The 14,009-nt window shown below is 42.1% G+C and overlaps 1 protein-coding gene and 1 long non-coding RNA gene across 4 annotated transcripts in view; one reads left to right on the top strand and one right to left on the bottom strand.

Moving 5' to 3' along the window:
• Window positions 1-5,288, top strand: part of AK8 (adenylate kinase 8) — an 82,770-nt gene extending 77,482 nt beyond the window's left edge. For 2 of the 3 annotated variants that reach the window (XM_068915005.1, XM_068915007.1), the window contains exons 12-13: window positions 1,912-1,992; window positions 4,600-5,283. In XM_068915005.1, the coding sequence (XP_068771106.1) occupies window positions 1,912-1,992; window positions 4,600-4,834 (316 nt within the window). In that variant the 3' untranslated portion in view covers window positions 4,835-5,283. Of the gene's footprint in view, window positions 1-1,911; window positions 1,993-4,599 lie in introns of all 3 variants that reach the window. The other variant, XM_068915006.1, reaches the window with a different exon arrangement.
• A 4,782-nt stretch (window positions 5,289-10,070) lies between these two features.
• Window positions 10,071-11,787, bottom strand: LOC138061738 (uncharacterized). Its single transcript, XR_011135646.1, has 2 exons — window positions 11,649-11,787; window positions 10,071-11,552 (listed from the first exon to the last, which is right to left on the bottom strand). It is a non-coding gene; the product is annotated as an uncharacterized lncRNA (long non-coding RNA).
• Between the last annotated feature and the right edge of the window lie 2,222 nt (window positions 11,788-14,009).

Here is a 14,009-nt window from a genome sequence, read left to right on the forward strand (position 1 = left end):
ATAATAGGAAGCCGTATCAATTATCATGACTGTATAAATGTTGTTCCTCTCTACTAGAATATTCATCTTGAGACATATCATCAGATGTTACCTGTTCTGACAATCACGGTTTTGTGCCGTTGTTGGGCAACAGAAACAAAGAAAAACAAAATGTTAAGGGTGTAAGGGATAAAAGAGTGCTGAAACTGTTATTCTTTTCCTGTCTTTGGAACCTCTGAGATCTTGAATGTTTTATTCCTGGCTGTTATTTTGTTACCACAATATGAATAGAAGTCGTTATCTGTAAACATTTGAAAAGAGAAATGATTTTCATAACTTTAAATCCTACAAAGGATTCTAGTAATCTGTTATGTGCATGCCAAGGTAAAGCTCAGCCTTTCATCTGGTCTGATCCCACCCAGTTGGTATAAAATGTTCCTTTGGTGAATGTCTAAAGCATACGGTATCTTTTCTGAGAGGCAGACAAAAGTGAAAAGAGGAAGTCTGGCCTTTAAGGCAGCAGCAGGGAAGGTGTATTATAAAGAAAGGTGCATTTCCAGCCTTCAGGAACCATTTGGTTGGTAAAAGTTTATTTCCCTAAGTTTTCAAAGGAAGCCTTGTTCCTTGTTTTGCTTTGAAAGAATTGTTAAAGGTGATCCCTGTCCAGCCCTGCTTTGCTCTGGCATTGCAGTGGTTTCTCCAATGACTGCGGGACGCTCCCCAGCCCACGGACTCGTGTCACTGATCCCCAGCAGCGTGGTAAGAATTTGCTGCTGAAGAGTTTTGAACTAGAATATAAAATTAACAGAATGGTAATAATGAACTGACAAGGAAGGGCCACTCTGGGGTGGGCCCGATAGTTTATACAACAGTATAATGTGACTGGAGTTGATAGCAATAGATATTTTCTGGTTTCGCTTCCTTGATTCAAATCATGGCTCTTGTGTAAATTGTGTGAAATGAGTTAGCAAGGTGCACTCCGTTCTCTGATGAAAAGCTGTCCATAACATGAACCTACACTGTTGACACTGACTTTTTAAGATGCAGACCAGCAATGTCTTGTTCAAACTCAGTAGGAACTGCAGCTATTAATCTTAAGACCAAGCATTAATGTTTCCTTTCTTAGCAGTCTCAAGAGAAAGGCTAATTGTCGAGTGGTTTTGCGTACTGAACTGCCTTCTGTGTCCTAGTGCTGGTCTCTGCAGATTAATGCTGATGGAAGGGACAGGGAATTGTCAGCATCATAATGTGGAACGAATTAACTCTTATTACTCACTCTGCTTTAAAGGATGCATGAGAGGAGTAGGAGATAGGAGGACTCACACTTCAGGACCGTGTGGGGAGGCAAGAGTGAAAGAAGTGAAAGTGGGCTAAAACAGCAAAAGGGAAACTCCTTTTACGGGCACTAAGTCATGTAGTACTGCCATGAGGGAGGAATGCATAATATTGGCAGGCAAGCTTTTTTTTCTGTCCTTGGCAGGGACAGCAGCAATTTTCTGTTTACCTTTTGCAGCAAGTCATTGTGATTGGATTTGCTCGTTTGACTGAGCAGCTGAATCCAGGGAAAGCTGAGAGATAACTGCTGGATTGTAAGTGAAATATGACACACTTTCACTGATACTGGCTCCAAGTGCAGCTCAGTCACTGGTGTCCACACTGCATTGTGTGTCAGTGTGCCTAGCACTGAACATATTACATATCAAAGACCTCCTGCCTCAGTGAGCTTGGAGGCTAAATAAGATGAGAGGAGAAGAAGCAGAGAGCAGAGGTGCCGTGCATATGCTGATCTTGCATGATTGGCAATCTTGAGTGGTACTGTCATTTCCATGTTTGTGTGGGCCCTTCCTTTAGGGTAGGGATTAACTCATGCTCAGAAGGTCACAAGTGCTGTTCTCAGGATGTTAATGCTGTTAATTATTATGTTCTCCACAGGGTATTTTTCTTCAGTCTCCCCTATGAGTCCATCATGGAACGTCTGTCTCAGCGGAGGATTGATCCAGTCACTGGGGAAAGGTTAGCATTGATGTCTCGTGTTTGACAATTTTTAAGTCTGTCAGTGAGATGAAAGTGTCAGATAGACTTCACAGAAATCTAAAGAAACTCAGGAAGATTGTACTCTTGCTTAGGGATTCTTTAAGAGAAAGGTTAAAATTTCATAGCTTCCCAAGTACCAACCTACCTACCTGCTGCAGCAAGGACCTGGCCTCAGAGTAGAGCATTTAAAAATCCCTGAGACTGCAATCTACAGTAGCAGTAGCTCGGTTCTTAACATATTAATGGTAACTAAACTGGTTGGTAAAATAATGCTGAGGGAATATGTCAGAAACCTAGCCTAAGTGCAGCTGGTTTTCACCCATTCCCATAGGAATTTTGAAGGCTTTCCAGCTGGAGAAGAGGAAATCTTGCTGCATTTTACTTCCCCCAGCTCCTGTTTCTGTGTACTGAGAGACATTAATGCATTTCCTGCTCAGTAGAGCAAACATGGTTTGAGTCACTGAGTCGTCTCATGGCAGTTCGTCTCACTGGCAGTCACATCACCTTGTTTCATCAGTGACCTTCAGGTTTACTATCTCCTCCACCCTTGTTTTCAGGGGACAAGTCACAGTGAAATACCTTCCTAAATTCCTAAATACCCAGTAGATTTGCCACTGGATTTGCAACTTTTGCTTGTGGCCTACTTTTATGATTAATGTATCAAATAGATAATTCCCCACTCTTAAATTGTAAAACACCATTTTACTGTTTCTAATATTTCTGTGCATCCTGTTGAATCAAAGACAAATACTGATCCCTCAAAAATTAAGGCCATAAATATTGGACTTGTGCCAAAGTGATAACATGATTATTCAGACGTTTCACTCTAGGTGCAGCATTAATTTGCAACAGCAACAGTGATTTGCTGTAACTGTTTTCTTTGTTTTAGTAATGTGATGCAGTTGTTCCAAAGAAATTAACAGTATGAAGCAAATCATTGACAAATCTTTGCATTTCTTATCATTAGGATTAGCCTGTTCAGTATCTGCTCCAGTTAGCACACTTTCTTCTTCCAAAGTCTGGGTTTTATTCTTTCCAAATTCATTGTGAATTGAATTGTTTTAAATGCTGCATCTAATCCTCAGCATTATGTTAAACCTGCACCACTGGCTACAGGGTGGTGAAGAGGGTGGCCTTCAGCTGCACTCTGAATAATCCTAATGTGCAATGAACACTGTGTTCACATCGTCGTGTCAGCTGGAGCTGCAATGCAGTTCTGTGCAGAGACAGAAACTCCGCTTCTCACCTTGGTTTTTTCCTATGTCTTAGTTTCAGAAAATTTGGCTTTACAGGAAGAGGGGTAAATTGTTTTTGTGATAGGGTACAGGAGACATTTAATCAGAAATAATGTAACTGTGGCAGCAAATTTAAATACCTGTTGGCAAAAGAGTTCTTGGCAAGTGTTGAAAGCCTTTGACAATAGAGAAGCATTGTCAAAATACTTCTTGGTCTCAGCTGTTTGGGCAGACTGAGCTGGACCACAGCACTGCTGCTGGGATCTGGTGATGAACACGGTCCTATGACCTGCTGAAGACTGCTCACTAGATGAGTGAACCCACAACTGTGAACTCAGGCAAGCCAAATTCTGGCATTTTGGAAGTCAGAAATAACTAAAGTTTAGCTCAAAGTGAATTAACCTTTTTTTAACTTCAGCTATCCTAAAAAGATATTGAGAATTATATTCTACCGATATCCTCCCAGAACCAGAGACAGGCACAGGGTATTGGTGTCAACTTCAGTGACCTTTAGTATTAACAGTATTAAACCTACTAGTAGTGGGTTATTGAGAGGGAAATCATATCTGTGTTTTGAGCTCAAGGTTGTGGTGATTTGGAGTTTGTGCTGAACAAGGCTTGTACTTCAGTCACCCTTATGCTATTTGCTGGAAGCGCTCAGCTATATGCTTGCTAAAAGGAAATATTTTCCAAAATTTATCGCTGGAGATACCATCCCTGTTGCTGGCCTTTTGAATCTTTGCAGGGAAGCCCCCAGTGCCTGAGACCCTTAAACACATTTTAAGATACAGGTCCCTCAGTGGTACCTGGACACAGGGCTGTGTTTGGACTCACTGCTTCAGTGCAGAGAGAGCACTCACAATTTGGCAGTTTTTTTCTGACTCATGTCCGCCATCAGCATAACAGTAAACCACGGCCAAGGTTTTTAACAGACTCTAAGGGTTAAGGTTAGGCTTTTGTAGATGCAAGACTGGGAATCAAAGATTACAAGTAAAACATGTATTACCTTGGGATTGGAGCTGGGTCAGATACAGAAATGTTTCTGAGCCTGGAGCGTTGGGCACAGAATAGAGCTTTCTCTGTTTGCACCTTGTGTGAGGTACAGAAACACCAGCAGTGATCTCTGTGGGTCATCTTAAGAGAAACTCTTGGCTCTCAGGTATCTGGGATTCTTGAGAGCAGGAACATCAAATAACTTACCCTGAAATTTCCAGTCATCATTTTGAAACCCTAACTTAGAATGAGGCACTTCCAGGGAGCCAGGATAAGCAAAAACGTAGGAGTTTCTTAGGCAATGGCTGCTGTGTCCCCAGCTCAAACTGAAGTGGTGGCATTTGTATCTCATCTCTAGATATCACACTACATTCAGACCAGCTCCAGCGCCGGAGATCCAAGCCCGTCTCAAGCAGAACCCTAAAGACAAGGAAGAAAGTATTGAGATGCGCCTGGAAACCTATTACAGAAACGCCAAAGAACTGGAGGAGTTTTATGAAGATGCCTTTTACGTCAATGCTGACCAAGATCCTCAAGTTGTCTTTGAGTTTATAGAAAGCTGTATCATTAAGCCCCTTCCACGCAAGTCCTGACCTAGGAAAAAAGCTGGTTTGGCTTGTCTATCGTAAAACATGAAATGATGATTTGGGTCCCAGATTGCAGTATGAATAAAAAATTTAAAGGGCTTATAATTAATAAGGATGATTTCTTGAAATCTCTTAAACAGACAGTCAATTTTAAACTTTCCTCTGCAGTGTTTGCAGTCCTATCACTGAAATGGCTGGTTTTCACCAGAGACCAGGAATTCAACCAAGCTGTATCTAGGCTGGGTGAAATACACAGAGTAAGAAACTATCCTTCATAAGGAAGATTTTAGTTGGCTTGAGATCTTTGTTTTGTGATCCAAGGTACGAAGCCCTGCAGCTAGGGAAGTTCATGTGTTTAATTTACACAGCTTTTTCTGATTTTGTGATTCAGTGAATGGCAGATTTGTCTTAACCATGTATGAACAATGTAGCCAATTTGGAATATTGAAGCTATTAGATGAATTTGTGTCTTAAATCACTCAGTACTCTCCACCAAAGCTACACTGGCACCACCTGTCCACATCCCTGACAGCCTGCTGTAAGCAAACACAAATGCAGAGGGAATAACAGGGCTTGCAGCTCAGTTGTGCACTTTCCCCCAGAGACAACAGCAGTGTTTTATAGCCAGGAAACAGATGTTTTCACTCCCCTGTTAACTCAGCTTGCTCGAGGTTCTCACAAAACAGCCGGACAGTCACTCTGCTGCTGCACCAACCTTCCCATCACCTGGTCTAACCCCACGGCTGGGCAGGCTCACAGAGAGACTCAGAACAACTGGAAATAACACCTAGAGCCACAGAAAACAGGTTGCAGTTTCATCACGTTCAGAGCCCAATTAAGGACGTAATGAGCTGCAGGAGCAGTGAGATTACTAAATTGGGTTTTCCTGGTGGAGAGAAGCTCTCAGCTCGTGCCAGAGGCTGTTCCACAGCAGCCACCCCCCTACCTTATTTCCTGCTGGTGAAGGGCTGCACCTGTGGCTGCCTTAACCTGGCTGTGGCAGGGCAGGTTGGTGACTGGTACGTTGCTCTGGCCAGGTCAGGCTGCAGGAAATGCAGCAGGTAAGTCCTTCTCCACTAGAAGATCTTTGATGAAAGGTATGTTGCAGGACTCTGTCATCTAGCTGGAACTCTGGCTGTGGAAATCCACATTGTGAATTACCCCTAAGGAAGGGGTGTGATTTCTTCCTGTGATTCAGAGAAGTGCTGAGTTTGATGCCTTTATATATTTTAATATCTCCCTTGTGTATCAGTGTGAATGCTCAGTGTAAAGATGACACTGAAAACACTGAAAAGGGACTTCCTTGGGGAACTGTAAGGAGCTTCAACTTTCTCCTCAAAGTCTCTGTGCCTGGGAAGGAGCAGGAAGCCCTCTTTCACAGAGCACAGGCCTCTAGGAGCCTTTTGTTTTAGATGACCTCTCTGTTCTGTGTTGCTGTGGATGAGTTTGTCTCTTTGTAGCTGTCCTTGATCATGTGTGTTTAGGTCTATTTGGAGTGCTGTAGGGGCATACATGCAACATTTCTTCCTCGTTCCTGTAGAGTAAATTCAGGTGAGAAGACCCTGGTTATGCAAATGGCCCAAATGATATTGTGTTATTTTAGGTTTGGATGATCAGAGTTTAACACCTGACTCCTCAAAACCTTTGAGGGGGTTCAGATGAATGGGAAGCTGACTTTGCAGCCTTGAGGGCAGCTTTAAAAAATTTCAGAATACTTATGTCTGAAATCTCAAAAAAGCCAAATTCTCTGGCACCAGCAACATGAGTCGAGTCCTCTGTGGCTGGTGTGCTGAGACGCTGCAGCCTGCAGCACCAGGCTGCAGCAGTGGCTGCTCCCACTGCGCAGAGCCTGACTGCCAACCCTCCCATAAGGCTGAGCCAGGGCATTTATAACAGTTCTGCCTGTTACAAATGTGCTGTTTGGTAACCTACTTGAGCAGCTGTTTGTTGTGCTATTGCTATAAAGATATGGTGCAGCAGTCATGCATAATTGGGAGGCCTTCTATTAATAATACATGGGAAGCTCATCTTGCTAATATCACCTTCATCTGAGTGTTCCTACTAAATATTTTGATAGATGAAATGGATAGAGAATGTATTTAAGTACTGTTTGTACTGCAGCTAGGGTACAAAAGGGGTAGTGCATCTTTAATTAGACAGGTACATCTGCTTAATTAATTTAGCTGTAAAGCCCTTTTTCCTCTTCATTCTTTCATCTATATGCGGCCGCTATATTAGTTCCGCTCTGCTGGTTCCATAGAAACTGAGAAAAAGAGCTCATCTCATTGAGATGCGCTTGGCATGTCTGGGTACGGAGTCTCGGGTCAATGGTCAACCCCCAAGGGTTTGCAGCAGGCCTGAAGTGCAGAACGTAAGGGTTAGCAGAACATGCTAATACTCATGTAGAACTCTCCCTCAGAAACAACTAAAACAATTGACATTCATTTAATTACTGTAAACGAAACAGCCCCTGCATCACTTTGCATAGTAAAGCCTGTTAATACCAAAAAGGTTCAGTGGATGGAAGAAGGAATTAGGCTTTTATAATTGGAATGCAATGTTTGAAAACCAATTTGGTAACTACACTTGATTTTATTAGCATCTTATTCTGGCAAAACAAATGTTAAGCAATGAGAAAAACAAGGTAAAGAGGAGGTAGTAACCACGCAGCAGGGAACAGACTTAACTTATTTTATAGTGTGCCCAGTTCTGAAATGGACATCTTTTATCACTGTTTTCCAAAGACACTTTGCAGAGAGGGCTGTTTGGAGGTTGTGTTGTACCCTATATATTGTGCTGTTAATTATGTTGTTCAGGAACAAGATGAGTCTGTCCAATTGCTTCACGAGATCTCATGTCCACCTGCTCCAAACAATAGATCCTTTGAGGCGCTGTGGTGGAAGGCTGTTTGAACACCTCCAGGCAAAACCCCAACCCTCTAGCACCATCTCTGTGGTTTTTGAAAGAATCCTCTTCCTTCCTCTTTGGTTTCTTGCCTCTCCTTGTAGAGCCTCGGTGCTTCTTGGGTGATGATGCCAGCACAAAAACCTTAAGCATAGCTGGTTCTTCAACTGTCCATTCATGAGATGCTGTAGAAACTGTGGGACTGCAGTGAATGAAGGAGATGTTGTAGAGCAAAGACATGCTTGGCAGGCTCCTGTGCCTTAGGTCCCGTTCCCATAGGTGCAGCTGGAGCTGGGCTGATCTTAAGTAGGAACAAACTGGGGTCATCACCCTCTAATTGTCATCTGTGCGGAGCAGTCACAAGAACAGAATCTGAAAGGTAATTTTTGGCCTGTTTGTCTGTTGTTACTTGATACAGAAAAGGTTCCCCCCCTCCCCCCCCCCCCACGCACACACAAGCAGGCTCTCCTTGATACTCTCCTCTTCCTGCAACAAGAACAGTTTGATTCTATGGAAGAAAAGAAAAGCTGATGTCAGGCCCCTTGATTAAAGAAAGTTGGTTAATATAATTTTTCTGGAGCTGGAGCGCTGGCGTTCAGCGGTTCAGGAGAAGAGGGGTTGAACCTGTGTTGGTGAGGAGAAAAGAATGGTTGTGTGGCAGAAGGGCAGTGTTAGAGCCCAGGTCCTTTCCCAGACTTTACTACCAGTGTTGTGTGATAGTGGCCAAGTAACTACAAACACTCTGAGATCATGGTATTAAGAAATCTATTGATCTTCTTGCTTTGCTTCCACTGATACAGGGTGTTTTGCTGACAGATACAATTATGAGATCAGGTATTTCAGTTAGTGATAGTGAATGAAAAAAGTGAGATTACAGGCTTCAGGTCTCCTTATAAGAAGCTATTCATAACAAAAAACTAAATCCTAGCTCTAAGGCATTGCAATCCAATCTTGAACCATAAAGTGGTAACAAGGCCAGTATAACTATCCAGTCTCTGTTGAAACAGATGAAGTGTATTTGGAGTTGTTAGCAACCACATTCTAAATCGGTGTGAGACTTGCTTTGTACCAACATGGAATCAACTACAGATAAGTATAATTAGCAACAAGTCTTCACAAACAGGGAAAAGTGAATACAAATCAGAATAGGCAAACATCCTTCCCGCACAAACACCATCTAATTTCCCAGAAGACCTGTTAGCCTCAAACAGATATTTAGTGAGGCTGGAGTAGGAAAGAGGTCCAAACATAAAAGTGGTAGGATGAAGCGTTGTGGTTTTTTGTTACTGACATTGTTCATTCATCTGCTCTCACCTGCCAGGAAAGAGGTTTAAAAACAAATTACTGTACTAGAAAACTCTTTTGTAAGCTAACATTTTTCTGCCTTTACTGTGACTAAAATGTGACTTTACTGTGCTACCTTGAGAAAGCTAACCCTTATTTATAAGTAAATAATCAAGGTGTGCATCTGTCTGCTCAGGGTGATAGCAACCAACTTCTTAGAGGCAGAAAGACCTGGTACAAGCGGCTGACTGTGACCAGAGCATTGCTTCCCTTGCTAGAAGTGCAGAATCAAAACTACAGAGACCCACAGAATCTGCTTTTAGAGTGTATTTTCTGATTTCCTGCAACTCCCTTCCTCCCGGTATACCAATACAACTAGCTAATTCTCATTTCCACCCCCAGGTATTTGAATGCTTAGAAGCATAAATTTTGTTTTGCTTTAACCAAGTTATCCATTGCATCTGACAGCTGAGTTAACAAAATGAGGCACGTTTGTTGCATCTCTCTAGAAAGTCACTTCCTTAAATCTGTGGAATGACTAAGACTTTCCTTCTTCCTCTCTTTACATATGTAAATTTTGAAATATTAAAAGGAAGGGCTAAATTTTTATCCTTATTTGCTTTGGTCAGCTTAGGCTAGAAGTCATTTATCCCTCTTCTCTACAGATGAGCTACAAGGTACCATAGTAAGAGAGCCAGTAAGTGGAACAGAAGAGCTACCTACATGCAGTTGCTCTGCACAGTAAAACTCCTTTGAAATAAGCAGTGTCTAGCTGTATCTCTGGACCTATGTTTACCTTTACCACAGCCCCATAACTGAAATGTTTCAAATGTCACAATTGAAAAATCTGACTTTTACAAGGCATATAGTCACGCTTTGCAGCTGTGTAGTCCTTGTTCGAGCTGTGTGTGTACTGAGGTGAGTGTGGGGTGTTTTGGAAGAAGGACGCCGAAGGACCGAGTGCTTTAACTACACCACTCTTCCTTGCCGGTCCTGGATGTTGGCACCCCGTGTTCCCCCCAGGAAGTCAGCCCCTTAAAATACAGACATTACAAACAAGCACTTTATTTATTTATTTAGAATAAAAAAAGGAGCAGGGTTACAATGCTACTGTCGCAGTATACAAAACATTCATCCAAGTTTGCTTCACGTTTACAAAATGTGCCATATACACAGCATCAGTATTCACAGCAACTTTGTCAGACCCTCCCATGAACTAAGTCTCAAAGGAAAAATCCAGAAATTAAAGACCAAAACCTAAATTTGCTTTCCGTTCAGCCTGGTGACCATGTGGCCTACCAGCTACAACACTCACACCCCAGAATGGAATTAAAATGGCATGAAGAGATCAATTAGATTAGTGGAGCAATTAAGTTACTCTTCTCTGAGCAGTTCCATTTGGTTGGCTCTCAGGCTTCCCCTTTCCAGGGCTGGCTTCCTAGTTTAGTGATAAGTAAGAATGCCGCAGGGCTGGCATGGCCCTGTAACTCTTGCTGTAGGCTTTCAACAGTGCTTAAGTCTTCCTGGGATGAAGACACTCCTACTCCAATGCTCATATGCTGGTTGAGTCAGCTGAAGCCTAGGATAGTGCAGGGAATTACTCCACTCTGTCTTGAACAGTAGTGTAGTTAATGCTAGTAAGTACCCTGTGCACCACCAAGAGGTGGCTGCTTTGCAACAGTGAAAACGGTCCTCTCCAGTCATGGACGTTCAGCTGTGACACTCCTCAGGTCACTATGCAGCTCATGCTTACAGCTGACAAAACAGGAGGAGTTCCAGGTCTTTTGAATGAAGACTGCTAAAAACTGAGTTAGCTAATAAAAATGGTGATGGAATAAAAATATTCCCGTTGACACCAAGGGTCTGAGAACATTGCCAATGTAAGATATTAGTACATATGTGGTATGATTTGAAGCTGAATACAGCTAAGGACTAGTATAGATAGTAATTCAAGTGAAAAGGCCCTCTTCCATTAAATGTGAAGACAGCCGCTCTGCGGACTTTGCTATACGTACAGGCTAACTTCTATGAACTGCAGAAAAACGATCCTGGATTGTGACTTCAAGAGAAAGCTATCCTCCCTCTTGTTCAGTTAAGGCTCCTGCATCTTCAAATAGGTAGGGCAGGAATCTAGATTTACAAAGCCAACCTCAAGTGGTCCTTCTTTACCTGCATGGAAGGGAAAAAGCAGCTATGCCAACCTAGTATTTACAGTGAGGCTGAAAACTAGCAGCTAGAAGCTGTAAACTAGAGGCTTGAACCAGGTCTTGTTAAAAGAGGGGGGGAAAGTATGTCTTGAATTCAATCAGGGTAATTTGTGTAGTTCAGGACTGAGGCAGAAAGCTTCCAAAGATGCTTCAAGAGGGGAATTAGGATAGAGAAACGGTACTGAGCATTTGAGCATTTCACCTTTGTTTGCTGAGATTCTGTAAAACATTTTCTTCCAGTTCACTTAGATACCTAAATTTTGGTTTTACATGTGACTTCTGCTGTGACTAACAATACTTCTGAGACTGCTTACTGCTCTTATTTCCAGCTGCAAAAATAATACAAACTAGATTAGAGCTCTGCAGTAACAAATGTTGAAGTTTTCTATATTCTGATAAGTACTGGCCTAATACTAAGTACCTACCAGGTGAGTGCCAGAGAGAATGGACAGTTGAAACTCAAGGCAAGGATAAACTGCAATGCAAAACGCAAACAGGCACTTTATCATGATTCATAGTAGGAAGAATAGGCATGGAGTGGTCTCTGACATACCCAGCCCTGTTCATGCAAAATAGCAGATTAGAAAAGTGACAGATATCCCCCTCTTATTACAATAGTGACCTTTAACCTACCCCTTGAAGATCTATTGCTAGATGCATCTAACTGACCTTGCATATCTGTCACACGCAAAACTTAGATGTTGTCAAAGGCACATCAACCCTGCTCAGATGTGAGGGCTGTGAGGAGTGAGAATTGGTTCTTCTGCTGGCTCTCTCTGAGGCCATACCCACAGATGGCAGCTGTGACTCTTGCCTTGTGCCTACAAGGCTGTCCGCTGTTTCACAAACTGGATCAGTAATAAAGGGCTTTGTATTTGAAAAATTAAACTTGTATGAACACATTTCCTGTAAATGTTATGGCATAACAACTCAGGTGTGATTTGTCACCCTTTAACTAGGACTATAAAAGAACTGAATGCAAACACCTATGTCAAGAAACCCCTAGTGAGGATAGAATAGTGTCAGGCTTCCTGTAACTGATACATTAACCAGTGGAAAACATAGTAAGCTTAAGACGTTCAGGGAAACATTTACTGCTAGTATGTATGCATTAGTAACTACTAATGTTTCCCCTTGAGAAATGTGCAGTGGGAGTAACAGGATGGGGGAACATATAAAACAAAAGAACTGAATAATGAAGTCCCTGACCCATAGCTGAATTAAGGTAAAAGGCAGCAATGAGCTCCACTGTCACCAATTCCAGACCAGGAGAAATAGTTTGGAGACCCAAGAGAGAATCGTCATGACTCTTAAACTTTCACCTTAGTTCAAACAATGGCATCTAGCACCAAGGCACTAAAAATCTGGATGGTCTAGAGCTGTTCTGCTAATCCATCAAACAACTTGGCTTTCTTAATACCAGTGGAGGAAGGATAAACTCTTGTTTTATTAGTCTTAGCAATGTAAGGCTATTCAATATTTAATTGGTATTTTAGGGTCTCTTATTCCACATTGCTCATTATACTTTCTATTAACCTGCATTAACAATCGTCTCAAACTACGAGACAAATGGGAGGTTCGACAGGGTGAGTTAAGATTGAAAACCCTTATCTTCAACCATTTCTGGTAAAAACACTCGTGATATTATGATATACACGGCAGCCAGTGGTAGTTGCTTGAGGTCAGCAGGATAGATAACTCATTGGTATAAGTAGCTTTGATAGCTTTAAGACTTGCTACTTATCAAGGACAATGACAGAAAATGGCTTCAGACACAGAACATATAATGTCTGTGGCTATTAATCCTCAGATGCAACAGTAAATACTACAATCCTTTAAAAAATTTGTAAGCAGTGCATCCAGAACAGCTTAGTCTCTCTGGAGTACTATTCTTCCTTTAGAGATGAAGCATTGCAAATGATCAGTGTTTACAACCAAATGGTGAAACAGTTGAGGAGAGCCTTAAACTATTCACTTGTTTGAGATATCTGGCCTCAGTAGTTACAAGGCAAAAACTTAAGTGGGATAAACTCTGACTTAATGGGGTTTATTCTTTGCATGCTTTACTCTGTCTCAAAACAGACCAGGCCTTAATATTGGATAGTTCTACTGTGTATTCGTTTGGGAGGCAACTTCCTTAACAGCAAAACAGAGCAAGGATCTGGCTGCTGGTGCTCATATCTTCTTCACCCACTCACCTTCCCTGTACACAGCATGAAAACAGGATTTTGATTAGGCAAACATGAGGGATAACGCGAGAAAATTCATCAGGGTGCTGCTGCAGCTCTGTGGGTTATTACAAAACACTAACAGGAATGGGACTAAACCCCACATTTCTAGAACTGCAAGCAGTGAGTCCAAAACAGATAAAGCTTCTTGAGAAGGAAGCTTCAGCTGGTAGGTGGGTAGAAAGATCCAGTATGGTCAACACGAGAGGTTAAATTTTACTGGTCTGGTCTGAGGTGTGCTATGCTAGTCAAGTCCAGACTAGCTAAAAGTACACTTAGAGACCAGTGATGGTTTAAAAACAAAACAAAAACCACACAATACCTCTTTACCCGTTGTGAATGGGTCAGGGTGAGAAGTGAAAGCTTTGTGCTAAAGGATCTCCACTGGCATGCAGACAAAGCTGACAACGTTGGCATCGTTGGCCATTCTCCCAGCAGTCATAAATCAGGTTAAATAAACTGGCAAAGGTATACTGAGTATCTACTACCTTGAAAGACAGGAAAATAAACATTAATGCTGAAAGCATGTGTACTAGCTTCTAGATGTCTAAAGCATTC

Source organism: Struthio camelus, chromosome 20 (genome assembly GCF_040807025.1).
Source record: "Struthio camelus isolate bStrCam1 chromosome 20, bStrCam1.hap1, whole genome shotgun sequence".
NCBI lineage: Eukaryota > Metazoa > Chordata > Aves > Struthioniformes > Struthionidae > Struthio > Struthio camelus.